Source organism: Glossina fuscipes, unplaced genomic scaffold (genome assembly GCF_014805625.2).
Source record: "Glossina fuscipes isolate IAEA_lab_2018 unplaced genomic scaffold, Yale_Gfus_2 121, whole genome shotgun sequence".
Taxonomy (NCBI): Eukaryota; Metazoa; Arthropoda; class Insecta; order Diptera; family Glossinidae; genus Glossina; species Glossina fuscipes.
In genome coordinates this window covers 5,375,002-5,396,434 of record NW_023998464.1, presented here as the reverse complement: position 1 = coordinate 5,396,434, position 21,433 = coordinate 5,375,002, and the positions used below count along the sequence as shown (strand labels likewise).

Below are 21,433 nucleotides of genomic sequence, written 5' to 3'. Positions count from 1 at the left end.
GTACAACATCTAATATCCGCTTGAGTGACCGAGTAGACAAAGGATTTCATCCAACAACTCAATGGTTGTGAGTTCCGATTTCAGGTGGGGTAGAGTTTTCAATAAAGCCAATAGCCTTAGATGCTCGTTCTTTAAGATTTTAACTTTAGAATTTATGATTCTGGCTAGGCGTAAAAATCGATATATGGAAATGATGAAATAGACGTGCTCCAGAAAAGAAGAGCAGACATATGCATCTGCTTCATTATCCCATCACAAACCAATGTATAACATCCAAAGTTATCGACTTCTCTACGCGAAATTTTTAAAACCAAAAGTCCTTCATATCCGCAGGTATCGTAAGTGCAGTGTTAAGCAAAAAGTCCCTTTTGGTTCATTTTTAAAAAACAGACTGCATATTGCTTTTTAGTTGTGGCGTAAGATTTACTTGCTTCGAGTCTCTTTAACTTGGTGCGTGTTTTCAAAGGAAACAGTTGTCCTTGATGGTTTTTTTTTTTATTCTTCCCTGTAGTAATAATCACAGTTTATCACTAATAGGTTAAGTCGAATTTGGTCTATAATTTTTAATAACCAAGGTTTAAAGAACAATTTTTCCGTTCGCTGCCTGGTTAAGAATGCTTAATATTAAATCATTTACTTAAACCAACCAAGGATTTCCTAAGAGAAATAATTTATGTATATATAATGTATATACATATATATATTTTTAATTTTTTTCCAGCTACAAGTATTCGATACGCGATTACAGGCGGTAACGTAGGCAACGCTTTTGGTGTTCACAACACAACCGGCACAATCTATGTAGCAAGTCCTTTAGATTATGAAACCAGACCAAGAGTAAGTACTTGAGAAAGTGTACATAATTACAAAAATAGTTGACCAAAACAGAGTTTATTAAATTCTTAAACAAGTAATGAAAATATTAGAGCGTAAAACGGAGGGTTAATTTCGACGATGCCCAAGGAAATTTTACATTAAATGAAATACATTTATGAAGCAATTTATAAAAAGAGCCATAACATCATGTTTTATTAACTTTACAATAAACAATTTATAATGATTACAAGTTTTTTATTTGTTAGCAGATAAATTTTAATTCGTTATCATGTCGTTATAGAGATCACACAACACAAAAACTTTTCATAACTCGATTAAGAACGGACACAAATCATCATAAGAATGTATAATATTTGGATTCATATTATCATTCATTGTCGTTTGTTTCGATACACAGTTTTAAAAAAATATGATGCAACTTGTAGGAACCGTAAAAGAAAAAACCGAAAGCAAAATACAGAATGCAAACTAAACTTAGGAAAGATTTTTCTGCTTTTCAAATGATATGAAACGAATTTTTTCAAGTCATTAGAATTCCATCTTTGTCTTGGCTTATTTAGCCTGTTCCGTTTCGCAGATGCGAACGAAAGACTTACTCAAAACTAACCACAAAACTTTGCTTTGTGACAATAGTCAAAGTAAATGTTCGTTTGCGAGAATTTTTATGATTTTCACTTTAGTCAGTTCGGTTGTGGTTGGCCTAGCAGAGGGAAAATTTAGAACAATTCATAGAGTAAAACGCACGTTATATTTTTCGTTTTGCATATTCTTGGACATATTTAATGATCTTAAAAAATGTTGCTCGGTTTTTATGGCATTTTTAAGTAGTTACACAACATTACATTGAAAATGTTTTTGTTGTGAATGTAAACTCAAGCTTAAAAATACGATTTTTAAACCGTTGTCTTCAATGTTTCAGTACGAGTTACGCTTAGAAGCGTCACGTAATCGTAGAACAAACTACACCACCGTTATCGTGAACGTACGGGATGTTAATGACAATCCACCGCAATTCGATCGTCAAACATATCGTACACAAATTACCGAAGAAGATGATCGTAATTTACCGAAACGTATATTACAGGTAAGCAAATAAAATACAAAAAGAAATTGAAAAATTTAAACGAAAAAAAATAAATTATATATATTATATTATATTATATATATGTTTTTATAAATTTTCGAACACTAAAAATTTTATTGTGCTGCAAGCATAGACAGGCGATTCTTTCTAAAAGTAGTTGTGATATTGGAATTCTGATTAGACATATTTTATAGGAGTAATCAGAATATCAGATTATATTATAATATATTATATAGAACAAGAATGCTTTAACCTTAGTAAGGCTTTTGGCAGAATAAAGCAAAGGTTTAGGCTTCCTCTCACACCTACATAGATATAGATCAACTAATGCCTCCTTAAACGAGCCTGTAGAATGCTCTATAATCTGTTCCATTCGAATGAATTGCTCGGCAGCAATACGTCAAAGGTGGCACCTTAGACTAATTCTCTTTGTATTATACATTAACGATCTCTCATGATCAAGTGATCAAGTTTTTGTGCGCTAACTCTGTTAACATTGCCCTAGGCTCCAGAGGCCTTTCAACTAACCTAAACGAATTAGTTGCTTGGTATTCACTTAATATTTTGACACCAAATTTGAAAAAACTTAAGAAGTTAATTTTTTCAGGAAGGAAAGCATTTTCTACCAATACTTAATAGACTGAAATGAACTGGACAACATAGAAATGGCGCACGATTTAACTGTGCTTTTTACGAGAAACTTTGTTTTAACTCATCCATATATTGAGTCCTCCATAAAGAAGGCAAGATCCACATTCGGATGCTCTCGAGACCCCGATAATCGATACATAATGAAAACACTATGCGTGCCTTTAGCTATATCTATATTAGAATATGCTTCCGATGTGTTATCTCGATTCTATCGCTGCAATGTTGAATTAATCGAAGCATACAATAAATAATAAAGCAATATTACTATCATGAAAGAATACAGACCACTATTCGTAGTATTACATTTCATTGTTGTCATTCATGTTGACTGAAATCAATTTCCATGTCCGATCTCGCTGCTCAATGCACTCCTACTGTCGGTTAGCACGACTAAGCCAATGCAGTCTCAATAACGATTTATTTAAACCATTTACGGCCCTTAGCAGCAATTTATATAATGTGCGCTCCATTGCACTGAATTTACGTTATAAAATAAACTCTTCTCGATGGGCGTGCATTACCGATGTCTTAACATAAACTTGAACATTCAATAAAAAGCAGTTCGACGAACTAATATAATAACTAAGCTTAAGCTTAGATGAACGTTGAACTGCGTTCTTGGCTAAACATAAACACTCTTAAATTCTTTTTAGCATTCCATTTTCCCGCAGACGTGCATAAAGATACAGTTTCATTAGGTTAAGCAATGTTGTTTGTATAATGTCAAGAAACGTTGTCACTTCTAATGAGAAGAATTGAATAAGCAAATAATTAAAAAACACACACATACATTCGACATGTATACAAATTTTTCAACTAAATTTTATTTTTCTCATTATCGAATAACAGTTGATTTTAAAATTTAATTACTGCATCACAATGAAAATGCATGCTACAGTGTTCACGTCCGCAAACCTGTTAGCTGAGTTCGAGTGGAGTGAACGAATCTTGGATGATTTAAATTATGCGCGTATTAGCGGGTCTATCAATGTCTATCAAAGTTGCAATATTTTGATTATTGTGGTCGCACTTGCACTACAACTATCGCTTACGAATCCTTCTGAAATATGTACTTCTCGATGTTGCCCTTGTTAAGGCATCATTTAGGGACGGCTTTAGGGCAATAGTCTAGCATAGAAAGCTAATGTTTCATTCGAAAAGAGTTTTCAGCTCGACTATTGCTCGTTCCGAAATGTGGAGAGTGACATACTAACATTTATAAACGCTGATAACCCAGGGACATTCGAATGAATGTCCATTTTATATTAAAAAAGGCATACTGCTTCTTCTTAATATCTGACCAACGAAATTTGAAAAAAGGGAGAGCGTATTATTTATTATCGTATCTAAAATATCTAAGAAAATGAATCCACTCTCGTGTGCTATCGAAAGATCATTTCGATATCTAAAATAGTTTCCCTGCACTTTCTGTCTAATATGTGTTAAATTTTCATAAGCCACTATACTAGAGAAACTGTGAGAGACCTGTGTTTTAATAAAGTCACAATGGCGATCCGGAAAGCTTCTCATTTGCTGGTTCCCAAATTGTCACCAACAGTAATTTAAAAAGCGTAGGTTTGTTCATTTATTTATTTATTTACATGTGTTCTTATATTATTAGTAGTATGTACGGTGGTATACTTATACCTTCGTGTACATGTTATAAATAATACAAAGAAATATAAAAATGTGCACATATATACAAACATACATATTTTTACAAAATAGATCATATATCATATTAAAAGTAAAAGAAGCAGAAGCAACAAGAATTTATTATTTAATTAATACCAGTTAAGGAAAGAAAGGATGCAACTAATACATAATAACTAAAATAACACAAAAATCATTTTAAACCACATCTTTACATGTACAGCCGAATAATACCTATAATTCATCTCATTTTACAACTTTTTCTCTTAAAAAAACTACCATAACGAAAAAGGAAGCTTTCTCGTAGAAATCACTTAAAATTTGAAAGCCATTTGTTTCATGGAAAGGAATGTCAAACGCCTTCAGGTGTTTTTATAAGCCAAAACAACTTACGGCTTTATTAAAAATTGTCTCAAAGTGCAGGTTAAAGCTCATTGATCAAATGAAATATCAAGATCAACATTTGATATAATATTCTCAAGAGATTTTATTTACGGGGAATAGACAAAAAAATATGAACGCCATGCAACGACGATTAAATCAAGCTATCGGTGCCATCTCTCAAACCTCGAAAGAGATGATTAGTGCTTTGTGAGCGGGAGCCTGTACGACGAAAGCAGCCGAATTACACGGCGAAACCCAAACTTAACTAAAAGATACCAACGAGCATTAAAAAAGATTGCCGCTAGACAATGGAAAAGTGACAAAGTAACTGTAGAACTTCACACTCTTTTGAGTAATACTGTTTCAATAAAAACAGTTCAGGGATAGCTCCACAAAGCCAAGTGCAATTGCGAAACCCTTTATTATGAAAGTAAACGCTGGACGTCTTCCGCAGTGATGACCATTAAACTTGAACGTTTGATGATTGGGAGAAACTGGAACGGTCCGATGGATCATCGTTCACATTGCTGCTGCGGCTGGTTTCTATAAACGAGCCTAAGGTTCGAACTGCTTGCTTACCATTGTGGTATTCAGCTGGCCCTCTCAATGACATCACTAGCCTGATTACTGAGAATGAAAATTTTTACTATAGTTGATGTAATGTATTTTTGCCAAACGCTTCCATATTCCGAAATCACAATGCGCCCATATACCCAGCCGAAATGGTTCGGTGTTCGTTTGAGAAGCATTAGAATATCACCAAAAATCTTTCTTGGCCAGTACTAACCCACAATTTGCGGCTTTGGTACAAGAATGGGAAAACACTGCGTTGAAAGATAATTAGGCACTCTACGTATCTATCCCGCAAAAAATTGCGCCTGTCCTACAAGCAAATAGAGACCCAATGGCTTGTTAGCAGGTCAACATGGTGCGTATGTCACGGTTATGTAATTTTGTCCATGCTCGGCATTTCAATCAAAGTAAATTGGTTACATAAACTTGCAGTTTAACTTATTCAAGCCGAGTAAAATTTCAAAAACAATCAAGATCTACCTTTTATGTTATTATTATCCCAAATTTACTTTCTAGGATTTTATAGGGGATATAAATAAACAGAAAAATAAACTATGATAATGATAATAAAAAAGAAGTACAAAAAGAACAGCATGGAGTTTGAAGACAACATCAGTTTGGCAGCATTTGAAAAACGTTTTGACAACGTGGCAATAGATTCTAAAGGAGAGAGAGAGAGAGAGAGAGAGAGAGAGAGAGAGTGAGAACTGTAGGCTTGCCGCAGCGGAACGAGTCAAACGTTTAGTAATTAAAAAGCCGAACAATTTGGATGTTATACTGAATTTTGGATGCTAGCAATACTCTCAATACGTTCGCTCGTACAATTTTTGTGGAAAGGAACTACATAGAGTTAATTTTCGATAAGTCAGGGCATCTATCAGCCGAAAAAAATAAATGGAGGATATTAATTAAGATTGCAAAGAATAGTAGCTCAAACGCAACTAGCACAATTCGGAGAGGCCAATTAACAATTCGACTTCCGAGAAAAACTATCGATAAAGGATGTTAAAACGACTTTATTTCAAATGGTTAACTAAGCCCTTTACGTACTTGGTTTGAATAAGTTTCTTAGAAAAAAAGTGGCGAATATCTTACAAATGCCACCATACGTAGTGGAAGGTCGTGTACTTTTGACTTTGATTGAACAAATTTACGAAGAGTTTTAAGTGTTCTTCTATCATACTAAGTATCAAATATTTGTTTTGTGCATAAAAATAACGAGAAAAACCAAGTGACGAAAAAATTCTTTTAAAAAGTTTTGAACAGTTAGATTTTTCCCATTACGAGCTCTTTTAATCTCGTTTGACAAACAGTTAGAACTAATGCTGTGCGGATACAGCATAGCCCAGCGGATAAGGCTCAAGTCGATGGTAATAGGTTCGAATCTCAGTGCCATAGATCATATACATGTATATAGTTACTTGGACTTGTGTCGGTTTTTAATGCTTTCAGGCCAAGATATTGTATACTGTATACCTTTGCTGCTTGCTTTTCTGATTGGTAGCGTATCACATCGTACACCATATACTTTGACCTAGGTGTTTTACGTGTTTAATGCTCAGACTTAACTTTGCAGTGCGTTTGAGTAGTGATATTCGCTTGAAATACGTAAATTGAGCCTTTAACTTTAAGATTTTCACTTAATGTGTTTATGGCTGAAATGTATAATTGTAGCCAGTAAATAAAATATTTATTATAAAAAATAAAAAAATTGGAACTGGCTCGATCATAGGACTTTGAAAATAAATGTAAATAAATTTGGTGATAGTGATTTGGTGGTTAGTTAAAAATGTTTTAGCTAACGATACATTCTTTTAGAGGAAAGTGAACGTGTAATTGAATTTTTGGATTTAAAAATCGTACATATAAGCAAAAAGACAAACTATGCCATCTTTGTTTCGTGCAAAGAATCGACCAAACAAAGAAGCAAATCCTCGCTATTCTCTTTTTCGTTCGTTTTAAATCACTGTAATGAGTAAGGGAAATAAAACTTTAGTTGGAGCAAAAAAGATTGCACCATACAAAAAAAAATCGGGCATATTAACTAAAACAAATCAAGAATCTTGGTGTAGAAATTAACTACGGTATAAAACGACGTAAACATTCAGCAAGAATCCATGAGACATGCGCCATAATATCATTAATCATAATCATTTGGTTTTAACATATATGAGATGCGATAGACATAAATAAGTAAAAATGTTGCAGTGGGCCACAGCACGCTACTAAATATTCTATTCATACAACGACTTTTCAAAATAAGATTTCATATGGGAAGTGATCGAAAAAGTGGTCCGATCCAAACGATTTTCAATAGCGTTCGTTCATGGGACAAGACAACTGAATGCACAAAATTTCATCAAAATATCTCAAAAATAGCGGCATTAAATTTGAACACAACAAATAAGGCAGAAGGACGAACGGAGGGACAGTAGTATAACAAAGCAGTATAACAAAATCTAGGCTCATCTCAAACCCCTCCGGGTATTGCATACATTCACACGAAATTACTATCCCCTTGTACCACGCGTGCTGCACGGTATAACGAGATACACGTAAGTCGAATGTTTGAAGAAATATAGGAAATAAACAAACTTTTTATTGTTTAAATTATGTAAAAAATGCGCGTGCAAATTGAACACTAATCGCATAATGGAAAACCACTCACTTACGTGGAAAGAAGTTATGTGTAGTTATATACCTCTTTCTCTACTGAGTAACAATCGATGGCGGCAGAAGCAATAAAAGCAGTATTTAAATATTGGTGTTTATTAGGAGCAATGAACTCCTTTAGAAAGCACCTTGAAGCCAGTAGTGTTTGCGATTGCTTTTTCTTTCCATTTTAAATCTAAAGTTAAAATAGCAACAGTCAAATTCTCTCCATAAAAGAGTGAAGAGAAATGTAAATAACTGCTCTCTCGTATTAATGGTGAAGGATTACTTATTGAACAGAATACGCTTGTCACATAAAGACATGTCTATGACAGGTAGTCGTATTGCTTTCATTCATCAGCAGTGTTGGAAATTTTATGGCGCAGCATTTTCATTATAACTAAGTGAGCTCTGTGATAAATCCGAATGGTATCGAAATAGGCAGTAAAGAAAAATAGATGAGTAATAAATTCGTATCTATTTTATTATATTAAGCACTTCTGACACTTTCGCGTTAGATAGATGCGTTTGTACAAAACGGATAAATAACATAACTCTCCTCCAGCTTAAGTAAAAGGAAGAAATTACATTATTCCGTTATAAATTTATAATGGATGTTTAAGGCACGAACACTTTCAATTTTAATTCAAACGAAAAATGCAAAAATTTCTGTTTAGTTGGCTGATAACTTCGACATAATTACGTTCGTACCTTAATAAGGAAAATCTTGCAGGTTTTCTTACCGCAACATATAATCTATTTGAAGTTTTTGTGCCATGATTGATGAAATTCAACTACTTTGGTTCTGATCATGTAAAGCTATTTATATTATTATAATATTTATTTTTGATTAACGGCACTGTTAACAAAGCTTTCACATTTTCGAATTACGTTATTACTAGATGTTTTGCAAACTTTTATTAATAAATTTTGAAAACATAGCTTTGCATCATGTTGCAATCGCTATCGAACACTGCAGATCACGGAAGACGTAGTGTTTGAAAAATATTCCAACTGATGGAGGTAACATAAAAGCGAATAAAATTTCCGCCCACCCGCCAGATCATAAAACGTACGACAATAGGCGAGCAAATGATTGAACGACAGTTACTCTGTATCACATTTTGTACGCGTTATCGAATCTTTCAAAAAAATAACAAAATCATGCCGCATTAGCAGTGTTCGATTGTAGAAGGGTTGTTATTTATGCACGACAAATAGTCAAAAAATAAATGCAGAACAAAAACAGATTAGCAGATACGTCGCATATTGAACCACTATCTTTAAATGTAAATAAAAGTGGTCCAACAACGCAGTTCCTTTAGATAACAATCGAGTTCTTTTAATAGAAAACAATCACCCACTTTAAACTATCGCAAAGATTGCTCAATTTGTATACATTACTTATAAGCATCGCGTTTAGAAGCGACTTCGCCAAGTCCACATAATATGATGAACATATTTTTATTAGATACGTTCAACTGCAACAGTTTTTGTGACAGCGTCAAACACAAAACTCTATCTAAACGAATAGCACGGCCTGGACTGAAGAAATTAGCATATCTCCGCTGGCTGATGATAAAAAAATATGTGGAAATGTTTGTGATACGCAAGCAAAAAATCATATAAATATTTGCTAAAAAGTATTTGGAAACATTAATGTGAATGTTAAGAAGCAACGTAAACAAATTATAAATAAATAAAAGCAATACGATTCACTGATCAGGAAAGTCGAGGAAAAAATGTTTAAAAGAATAAAAGAGAATAATACAATTATTGAGTAATAAAGATCGTGGCACCGATACCTCTAGGCGCCTTACGGAGAATACCGCCCTAGCGCTGGCGTACCGGCCTCTTAGTAAGGCAAATAATGCCTCGTCTGAGACAGTAATTGGTAAACCTAGTTATTAAGTGTCTTTACAGATATATAGGGAGTATAAGTGACGAAGTACTCTTAATTATTCCAGCGCTGTTGCCAAGAAGAGACTGAGTACTTCTCGTGATTGGTCCTTGGTATGTGAAGGTCTGGAAGGTGCAATATTATCTGCAATGAAGATGAAAAAAAATGAGATGAGATTTGGGACTGCGTAACGAAGATCTGATTTCCAGTACGTAAGGATGAGCTTTACCTGAGGGAAACGATTGCAAAACGGATAAGGCGGATTTACTGTCGGACACAATAAGGAATATCTTCTGTGCCTAAGTACTTGCCAATCGAATGGCTCCCAGAATCGCGAGGAATTCAGCCGCAAATATAGAACTGCATGTGTGGTTTGACAATAAACCTTCCATGTTAGTATTTGGAAACACGAGACCACTGCCTACACCGTCAAATTTTGATCCATCAATAAAGATGGGTGAAAAATGTTTCCATTTACTGTTAACCAAGTAATGGCTTTGCACTTCCGCAAGAGTAACAGTAGATATTCTCGCAGGTAAAAGCTTGATAACTGGCTGCAAATAACGTGAAACAAAAGGAATCTTGAAAAAACCTATACCAGTTACTAAAATATTATAATCATTGAGTTTGTCAGGAAAAACTTTCAAAACGGGAAAAGAAAAATTGCATGATAGAAGATCATAGACGAACGATAAGGCCCGACGACTCTCATTGAATAAAATTTTATTAGATGTAAAACCGGCGAGTGAACCAAATCTTTCGGGCAGAGGCGTAACGTTTGCCATCTGTTCTAAGCTTAGATTATGAGTGGATTTCACCAAGAGCCAAACGAAGGCATTTCCATTGAATTGTGCACAACTTCAAAACATTCTTAGTTATAAAGTTCAATGGGCATACAAAAAGCACAAAGTACGACAAATGGGTTTCAAGGCGTTAATAAGTTGGAAACATTGATTGGTAACTTTGTCAATGTGACCGACATGAGAAAGCTCCGAGTGTAGAGAGAGAGCCTCAAACGCCAAATATGTTGACAAGCGGTATAGTAGAACCAAATATGAGAAGTGTGGAAAAATACCTCTTGAGGCACAAAACGTATCACAAAAATTCCGTAGTGTTGCTAGCTTTTTTTACATTGTAACTTTCCAGCAGGAATTTATTTAACACAGTCGTTCCGGGGCGATTAGGGGAGAGCACGAAATTTCACGAAAAAAGTTTCTTTCCCAATGCTCTACAAGGTTCAAAGGCCACATATTGAGATGATAGAAAGAACCGATATTTCCTAAGACTTTTACCTTCCTGTGTAAAATTTAATTTAATGATTGTTAGTTGGTTTCAACATAAACGACTTTATTTTATATAGTGAACAGAGGATAAAATTACGCTTTGACTCATTAAAACACTGAGTTTTAATAAAACAGCAACGACAAAGCCTTTTTAATAACCTAAAGGTGAACTATGTTTTTTAGTTCAAGGATTTTTAGAGTTTTCATACATGGAAGGCATTGTTTTCCAAACTGAGAATTCTCGATATTTGCTATGGACACATCTGCGTGATATTTGTCTTTACGGTTTAATTTTGCTAACTGATAATGTTTTTATCGGCCACAGGTTTTATGGGCACTTCCGTATATTCTTTGAACTTTTTAAAGATTTAAGCGATGCCATTTCAATTGTTTTTGTTGTCAATGATATATAAATGTTTTTTATAGCTCTTCAATAACTTTTCTATATTTATTGTACGTCTGATCGTTTGTTGAACGTATAAAGATGACCGCATACATATATCAATTTTAACTGTATTCCCCTTCCTTTGTAATGACAGCAAGCGAAAAGCTACGAATAAAACAGTAACGAAAATTGTAACAGTCATATAATATTTTGATATTGTTTTCTTGTTTAAAAAGACAATATACACAGATACGTATATGTGCAGTCAAGAATTCAATTTTATTACATCACTATTGCGAAAATAATGTGTGTTGCAACTGCAGCTGTAGTAATAGCAGTAAATTTAATACCCACCCTTATTCTAGAGGCATTCCCTGAATTCCCTCAATGCTTGCAAACACATAAAAGAGTGACGTTTTTAAAAACCTTTTTTTAATTCTTTGCAGTATTTTTTCATTTTTTTACACATTTTTCCTGTGGCGTCATAAATTTTTATAAATTTTTACATAAAATGTAAATTACTGGCTTGTACACAATATAAAAGCCGATTTTCGACTTATTGGTCTTGCATAAAGCTCCCCGCTTATACGCACACAATATTGATAAATTTGCATATAAATGCAAATGTTTGCATTATGTACGCTCTTCAGTGATTTAAGTTTAATTCATTAAAATGTGTGTTATGGTATGGTTTATATAATTTTTTCATTATATAAAAGTATTTCATTATTAATATATCGCTTTCTATTTGATTGTAGGTGACCGCCACCGATGGCGATGTAGATAGACCTATAAATATTGTATATTTTCTCACCGGTCAGGGTATTGATCCTGATAATCCAGATAACAGTAAATTTGATATAAATCGAACAACAGGTGATATTTTTGTATTAAAGGTAAGTTAAATATACTAAAATTCCACGTACAAAGTAAAACTTGTATGAAAAATATTGAAAAAAAAATTAATGAAATTTTACATTAATTGATGTAAAGATTTCCTCGCAAACGAAGATTTCATTCTTTTCATAGCAGCACTCGATTGTTATCATTGCCTAAGAATATCTTATAAATTGAACAAATTATTATTGAAAAGCGTTCCACACTCCAATAGAAATCGTAATGAAAACTTCCAAATCAAGGAAGCTACATTAGTGGATAAGAGAGACCAAAATATTTTGCGTAGAATATTGAAACGCCCTGCTCGTTATTTGCCGCTGTCTCTGAACTGCGCGCGTACACTTTCGCGTTGTCTAAACACAATATTTATGTGTATTTTTGCTCTAGAAGGGCATTGAATATTCGCCTAGCGACGTTTATAATTTATTTATTACTTTCACCTAAACTTACAAGCAATTCATATAAATTTGCCCTTATGGCAGAATCGTTGCGTTTTCAGATCGCGTTTATTGTTACTTCACAATGAAATACAACAGCAATTTGCCGAATGCTTTTGATATTTAACACTATATTGTTTCCTGATATAAATAGAGAAGGAGAAAGAAAAGAATATGATTTCACAAAAGTTTCTCTTAACATAAAATCGGCTTTTGTTAACTTAGCGTATCATAATGGCGAGAGTTGCTTATAGACATATGTAACACACCTAGAAATGCCTTAACGTTTAACGATAAAGCGCTTACGTAGAATCTCATTTGTTATTTCTGAGCTTTGTTGCAAAAGTATAACGTATAAAATGAAACTTCTTCGGATACACATTTATTTATACTATATCCTCTGGCTCTGGCAATGCATTTACCTTTTAGATGTAATAAAAAGAGTTTCTCTCTATTTTTTCCAATTAGCCGCTCGATCGTGATCAGCCGAATGGTCGATCGCAGTGGCGTTTTACAGTGTTTGCCCAGGATGAAGGCGGTGAAGGTCTTGTTGGCTATGCAGATATACAAGTCAATCTAAAAGATATCAACGACAATAGCCCACTATTCCCACAGGGCATCTATTACGGTAACATTACTGAAAATGGTACCGCCGGTATGACTGTAATGACTATGTCAGCCGTGGACTATGACGATCCGAATGAGGGTACCCATGCGAAGCTAGTCTACTCGATAGAAAAGAATGTTATTGAAGAGGAGACAGGAGCGCCTATATTTGAAATTGAGCCTGCTACGGGCACAATAAAAACATCGGTATGTTGTCTGGATCGTGAAAGAACACCTGATTATTCAATACAAGTAGTAGCAATGGATGGTGGGGGATTGAAGGGTGAGTTTTATTCATTAAAAAAAATAACGATTTTTTTTCATAAGCCACGCTTGAACAATAGGTACCGGTACAGCTTCCATAAAAGTAAAGGATCTAAATGATATGCCTCCGCAATTCACTAAAGACGAATGGCTAACAGAGGTAGATGAAACCAATGGTACTTTTTTACCTGAGACACCTATACTAACTGTCACTGTACAAGATGAAGATGAAACGAATAGTTTTCAGTACAAAGTGGTACCAAATAGTGGTTTTGGTGCTGAAAAATTTGCGATGGTACGCAACGCTGACGGCACTGGATCTTTGAAAATCATACAACCCCTCGATTACGAAGATCCCCTGCAAAGCAGTGGTTTTCGCTTTCGCATCCAGGTGAATGACAATGGTAATGATAGCCGAAGTGATAAGTATCATGTGGCCTATTCTTGGGTGGTTGTAAAATTACGGGACATTAACGACAATAGTCCGCGCTTTGAACGAGAACACATAGAAGTTGCGATTTATGAGGATACGAAACTTGGTACCATATTAGAGCAATTCAAAGCTTCAGATGCCGATCAGGCGGGAAAAAGTAAAGTTACTTACAAGCTAGTGCGTTCCTCTAATCGTAAACGTCAATTCGCTATTAGTGATCAAGGAGCTGTAAGCGTGCAGCGTTCTTTGGATCGGGAAACACAAGAGAGACATCAATTGCAAATATTAGCAATAGATGATGGCAGTATACCGCGTACTGCCACCGCTACCCTAACGGTAATTGTAAAGGATGTCAATGATAATGCTCCTCAATTAAAAGAAGACTATCGTCCAGTATTAACGGAAAATCTTAGCCCGCGTAAAATAATCGAAGTAGCCGCCAAAGACGCCGACGATCGAGCTCGGGGGAATGGTGGTCCTTTCAGTTTCCGTTTAGATCCATTAGCCAGTGATGCAATAAGATCGAGTTTTAAAATTGAATATGACAGAAGTAAGTATAAATCGTTGAATGCACTTTTCCTGTACATAAAATGGAAGAAAGTTATGAATATTGCTTCTGAAAAAGGTGCCATCGGATAGAACAATGTTTGCTTACTGCTGGGGCGCATTTATTAAAACGGAACCGCACTTTTCTCATTGCGCTATTTCACTTTCGCTTTAACCGTTACTCTTTAGTTTCGTGTAAGAGTTGACCTCTTTCGTATCTAAGCTGCAAAATAAATAACTTTCATTACAATAATTAAGAAACCTAGTACGCCTTTTGGTATGTTATGAACAACTCTGCACCTTGTTTGGATCTTGATTATTCTGAATAGATTCACGGCCTTTAATGGTGTATATGTAGACAAGCCTTAACATTCACTACTTTGCCACCAGTGCAGCAACTGTACTGGAAAGTGAAGAACTGAAAGCAAACTTTAAATGCACATTTCAAATTCACATACATACTCAAAGAATGTGTAATGAAAAAAGAAACGTATATATGTTAAAGTAACACAGGGGAAAAATGGTACTGAGAATTTAAATTTTTCGTTTGCTACATCAGTTTACATCGATTTTAAGGACTACGACTAGGCTTTCTTATTATTTCGTAATTCCTGTATAGTATCATTTTACTAAATTTCAATCTCTCATATTACATTTTATTTTTTCTGTTCATTCTTTGTGTGAAATTGGCTTTTGTTGCTGTCTATAACGGCTAATGGCAATTTGTACATGTGGTGGTCAAACCCATGTCAAAAAACAATGTCAACAATATCGACTTTGATAACTATGACGACAACAACATTGAATATTGTTACGTGTTACCCACAACTTTACATATATGAATACACTTGCTTATCGAACACGTTTAGGAGGTGACGGCAGTAATGGTGTGGCCATAATCTCTTCTTTACGTCCATTCGACCGTGAACAACAGAAATCATACTACATACCCATCGAAATTAAAGACAACGGCGTGCCGGCTATGGTCGGCACCAGTACGGTAACTGTTGTTATTGGTGACGTCAACGATAATAAAATGTTTCCAGGAAGTAAGGAAGTACTTGTGTATAATTATCAAGGGCAATCGCAGGACACTCCAATTGGTCGTGTGTACGTGCATGATTTGGATGATTGGGATGTGCCCGACAAAAAATACTATTGGGAAGCACAGGAACAACAACGTTTTAAATTAGACACTGACACCGGTATTGTCACCATGAGGGCAGGTACTCGCCGGGGGCGTTATAATCTTCGCTTCAAAGTTTACGATCGAGAGCAGGGGCAAGTAGACGTGCCAGCGAATATGACGGTTGTTGTGCGGGATATTACTCAAGAGGCAGTACAACAAGCGGGGTCTATGCGCCTGCAGGGCATTACGGATGAAGAATTTGTACGTACCTGGGACTATCGATTACAAAAACAGGTTCGCTCTAAGTTAGAACGTTTTCGCGATAAATTGGCCGAACTTTTATACATCGAACGTGACAATGTAGACGTGTTTAGTGTGCAACTGAAGTCGAGAGCGACAACGGATGTTCATTTTGCTGCACGTTCAGCCCATCAACAACCTTATTTTAAAGCGGTGCGTTTAAATGGCGTAGTGCTGATGCAGCGTGAGGAAATTGAACGCGAAGTAGATCTCAATGTCACAATGGTGGGCATTGATGAGTGCTTACAAGAGGAAAAGCATTGTATAGGCTCTTGTTCGAGCCGAACAGAAATTAATCGACAACCGTACACTGTAAATGCGAATAAAACTGCTTTAGTTGGCGTGCGACTGGATTTGAGTGCAGTCTGTACATGTAAAGCACGTAATTTTAGTAGCGAAAATTCCTGCCGCACAATATATTGTTTTAATGGAGGCCGTTGTGTTGAGACACGCAATGGTCCCAAATGTGTAGCTTGTCCTATTGGTTATAACGGTCCTCGCTGCCAACAGAGTACGCGTAGTTTTCGCGGGAATGGTTGGGCCTGGTATCCTCCTCTACAGCTATGCGAAGAATCCCATCTAAGTTTGGAGTTTATAACGAAAGAAGCAGACGGATTAATTATGTATAATGGACCAATAGTGCCGCCTAAAATTGAAGAAACCGTTATAACAGATTTCATAGCCATCGAGTTGGAGCAAGGTTACCCACGCTTGTTGTTAGACTTCGGTTCCGGGACTTTAGAACTGAGAGTCAAAACGAAGAAAACTTTAGGGGACGGTGTTTGGCATAGGTTGGATATTTTCTGGGATAGCGAAACCGTACGATTGGTTGTGGATTTTTGTCGTTCTGCAGACATATATGAAATGGAAGATGGCACACTATCTGAATTCGACGACAGTTCTTGCCAATCTGGTGGAGTTATACCACCTTTTAATGAGGCCTTAAACTTAAACACACCTCTACAATTGGGTGGCTTGTATCGTCAACATTTCGATCAAACGCTATTTCGTTGGCAATACGCGTTTTCTTCCAAAGGATTTGATGGTTGCATACGCAACGTCGTGCACAACTCGGAGCACTATGATTTGGCTTTTCCGGCAATGGCCCGCAATAGTTATCCCGGTTGCCCACAAACCGATGAGCTGTGCATGAAAACCGAGCATACCTCACGCTGCTGGGAACATGGCAACTGTGTTGCCAGTCTAGTGCAAGCGAAATGTCACTGCCAACCCGGTTGGACGGGACCTACATGTAATATACCCACCATACCCACCACTTTTAAACCACAAAGTTATGTAAAATTTGCTTTAAGTTTTGAACCGGATCGTTTTGCTACCCAGTTGCAATTACGATTTCGCACTCGTGAATTACAAGGTGAAATTTTTCGAGTCAGTGATCAACATCAGCGTGAATATGCCATACTGGAATTGCAACAGGGTTATTTACATCTTCGTTTCAATTTAAATTCGCTGCGAGCTGAAGAACAGCACTTAATACTAAGCGCAATTTCTGTTAATGATGGCCAATGGCATGTAGTGAGAGTTAGTCGTTACGGTTCTGCTGCTGTCATTGAATTGGACGGCGGCGAGGGTAGGCGCTATAATGAAACTTTTCGCTACATTGGACATCAGTGGTTATCAGTTGATAAACAAGAAGGCGTTTATGCAGGTGGCAAAGCGGAATACACCGGTGTAAAGACTTTCGAAGTCTTAGGTGATTTCCAGCGCAGTTGTCTAGATGATATTAGGTGAGTGAAATTGATGATCTTAATGTCACAAAACTAAATGATTTTTATTTTTCGTACTTGAACGATAACGTTGGCTTAGGTTGTTGCTGCTTGCATTACGCCGCTTTAGCGTTCAGGAAAGTGTGTGGCAGCAGGCTAGCTTCTATTGATTTAAAATTTTAAAAAAGCTGTACAATTCGAAGAACGAAAAAGTTGTAAGAGTTTTCGTTGCTTTTTTGTTAAAGATTTTCTTGGCCTTCACTGACTCTAGGATAAATAAATGTAATCGGACGGAAAATTGTGCGCTGACTGTAGCCAGCATCACCTCTTAGGAGTGATATGCCCGCTAAGCATATTAAAAACGTTTTTCACTTTTGTCATTAAATTGCGCTGACTATTACTCTTTGTTGGTGTTGAAACTTTAACCATCATCACCACGACCAAACAAGGTATTTTTACGATTGTAAATAACAAAAGCGGAAAACAAAGACAGCAAATATGAGAGCAATGCTGAATTGTGAGTTTTAAGGAACTGAAAATCAATTCTATGCAAAGAAACTGTGGTTAAAGTTTGATATATAAATTACCTGAGCTTGTATTTAAATTGGCTTTATTTAACCCAAATTCTCAACCTCACTCTTGCAATGATCGCCGTTCTTCTTTTTTAGCATTATACAAATGTCTTAATTCAAACTGCCCTTGCTAGATATACCTACATGACACTCAATACATAGCATACGTTTCACTTCTCTTATAGTTAAGTCGATGCACATCTCGCTTTGGCAAAATATATACAATACTACTTCAATCATAGAACTCTACTTAATATGAAAATATGATCGTTAATGAATTTGAAATATTTGTTCCTGAATGTAGACAATACATTCGCAAGGAGTCATGTAAACCAAAAAAAAACTAGATGTACGTTTACGTGCTGAGAAAGTGTGGAAAAAACAGTTTGTATGTTTGAAAGCCGCACTCACCATCATCCGGATAACTAATATCATTACATGGCATTTCAAACTGCAAATTATAAGAAATCATTTAAAAGATCTAATTAACAGCATGCCCCTGTGTATTCCATAAATGTCATCAACAATTATCATACATCAAAAATACTTCATTTAATGACTTGGATATCCAGAACCAGATGTTTGGTTTACATATATATATTTTATATATAAAGGAAAAGCATTAGTTTTTCTTTCTATCATGAACTTTTGAAATTTGAACCTTTATTGCGTTAGCTAATGTTTCAAAAATATTTATTAATGTTTATTCCCATCTTTAACATGCACATGAACACGTATTCAATGCAGATTGGATGGCAAGCATTTACCTCTACCACCCTCTATGAATGGTACGCAATGGGGCCAGGCAACGATGGCCCGCAATTTAGAACGCAATTGCCCTTCGAATCGTCCCTGTTCGAATATCATATGTCCGGATCCATTTGATTGTGTAGACTTATGGAACGAATATGAATGCACGTAAGTAGAATAATAAACGTAACTCTTTCATTGAAACCAACATCAATAGTTGGGATATTACTGCAATCATTTTCATTCAGTGTACATGAGTGTACTTGAGTTGAGTGTGCCTGTGTAAGTGAAACGAAATGGTCAACAAAATGAAAAATCAATTGCATGCATCACGAACATTAAGGCAATAAATGTTGCAACAGCTGCTTAAAGATTATTGATGTATCCATTACATGCATTTTCCCTTCCTTTTTTACTCTCTTCATGGTCACAATAGATTTTACTGGTAAATTAGTTTTCTTTCAGTTTTATTCTGCTGAAGGATTTCTTTGATATTGTTTTTATTTTTCACATTAGCTCAGTTAGTGAGTTTATGCTTTCTTTTGCTCCCTCTTCGAAAATTAATCAAAAAAATCTCTGCTATTTGCAATGTATTGCTTGCACTTTTGTGTGGTTAGCATAGTTAAGATACTGTGTTAAGCCAAAGCAAACCAAAAATAAATACATTTTTATTAAGGTTTACTAAGAAGCTGCTTTACTGCATATGGTAATCAGTAAACTTTATTTTATTTCCTTTTTTTAATTTTCTTATTTTATCAATGTAATTAATTTTTTTTTTCTTCTGTTTTTTGTAGTCTAAAACAAAGTCCATGTAATACAATCTTTGGGTATAGAAGAAAGTAATTCTTAGGAATACAATTTTATGCAAATGCAGAGCTTGGCCTTGCAAAAATAAATTAGTGCAACAAATATCATTTAATCTTAAATTATTGTTATTTATTTTTATAATGAATATTTCAAGTTTGTATAGATTCTTTTTATTTATTTAAGCATCAGTTCGGCATTGTTACATTATTCGCACTGGAGGACAATAAGTAACCATTATTTTTTTCCTTACCTTCATGTAACGTGTACTTGTTATCTTTTTGCAAAAACAGTAAACTAAATAATAAAAAAAATAAACATTAATTTTACAGAGATACGGAGGCTCTCTAACAAAAACAAAAATTTCGTTTTTTAAAAAAATTTACAAGCAAAGCTTATACTCTGCTTAAGTAATCAATAACTTTTTAGACATCTTATCCTGAATTATATTTACAACTATGTCGAAATGAAAAGACGCTCGTGGCCGAATTGATAGTTAGGCATACGCCAAAAACAATAATACATGAAACAAGCAAAAAAGTTATATTCGGCGGGGGCAGAGTCTCGCATACCCACCACCATTTAAATCTTTGGCGTTCTGCGCTTTCGTAAATTTGTGGCTCATTTTTAATTATTGCTAGGAAAATTTAGACCGCCAGTTGCCGTCCGTTTAGTTGCCTGTTCTTCCGTCTAATGCTCAATTTTTCCAACTTTTTGATGAGATATTTGCTGCAGCCACAAATTTTTTTGCGCAAGGACGAACGCTTTTGAAAATGAATCAGAACGAACCTTACCTCATACGTATATATTTTAATAAACGTAATTCAGGTGAGCTTCTTATTTTACATATGAACTCAGTCTCTTTTGGACATTAAATCGTTCTGTGGCATACCTATAAGCCGTTAATTCGGTGGTGATAGGTTTGTGTTTATATCTTTCGAAGTCGGCTTATTCGGCAAATTACTTACGCTTTCTATAGGAAGGATTTTAGAAGAGGGGGTAGAGCCCAACCAACTCAAAGTTTTCACGTCTTTTCAGTATTCCGAAGTACTTACTCAGCGATTTTTGCCAAGAAACTTTCAAAGCTGCTATTAATTTCAGATAACGACTTTTTCAATGGTCGTAAAAATAGGCGTCTTTGGTACGAAACATGTTAGCGTAACGAACTGGTGTATATGTATCAAAATTTTAACCTCTATGTTGACAAAAGGTTATGAAAATGATTGTAAATCAACCCTTATAATAAAGGTTGACTCTGTCTTAGGTCCTGATGGTCTTACACCCATCCATGCAATGTTAATATAATACGAACGCGCGTACTAGTGATGCAGTGTATAAGAACTATATAGTCGATTTGATAAATAATAGAAAGTTTTCACGAAGGCTATCCCGTTTTTATCCCAATACTAAAGGGCGAGGAATTTTTCTTGATTGTTATACGATTTCAAGAGTTTCGTAATATTTTACAGCAACGTCTCGAAAAACCCAAAAACTTACTTGACGAGCGTATCGCATATTCAAGTTGAAGTGAGTCCATGAAAAAGGCAAATATGTTTGCTTATTTTT

At 35.3% G+C, this 21,433-nt stretch overlaps 1 protein-coding gene across 6 annotated transcripts in view; it reads left to right on the top strand.

Annotated features, from left to right (window-relative positions):
• Positions 1-21,433, top strand: part of LOC119640662 (putative neural-cadherin 2) — a 317,900-nt gene that overhangs the window by 285,505 nt on the left and 10,962 nt on the right. For 4 of the 6 annotated variants that reach the window (XM_038038856.1, XM_038038857.1, XM_038038858.1 and 1 more), the window contains 7 exons: positions 722-837; positions 1,757-1,921; positions 12,161-12,298; positions 13,205-13,625; positions 13,687-14,589; positions 15,455-17,762; positions 19,061-19,231. In XM_038038856.1, coding sequence (XP_037894784.1) covers positions 722-837; positions 1,757-1,921; positions 12,161-12,298; positions 13,205-13,625; positions 13,687-14,589; positions 15,455-17,762; positions 19,061-19,231 — 4,222 coding nt within the window. Of the gene's footprint in view, positions 1-721; positions 838-1,756; positions 1,922-12,160; positions 12,299-13,204; positions 13,626-13,686; positions 14,590-15,454; positions 17,763-17,841; positions 18,396-19,060; positions 19,232-21,433 lie in introns of those variants that run through there. The other 2 variants (XM_038038860.1, XM_038038859.1) reach the window with 2 other exon arrangements.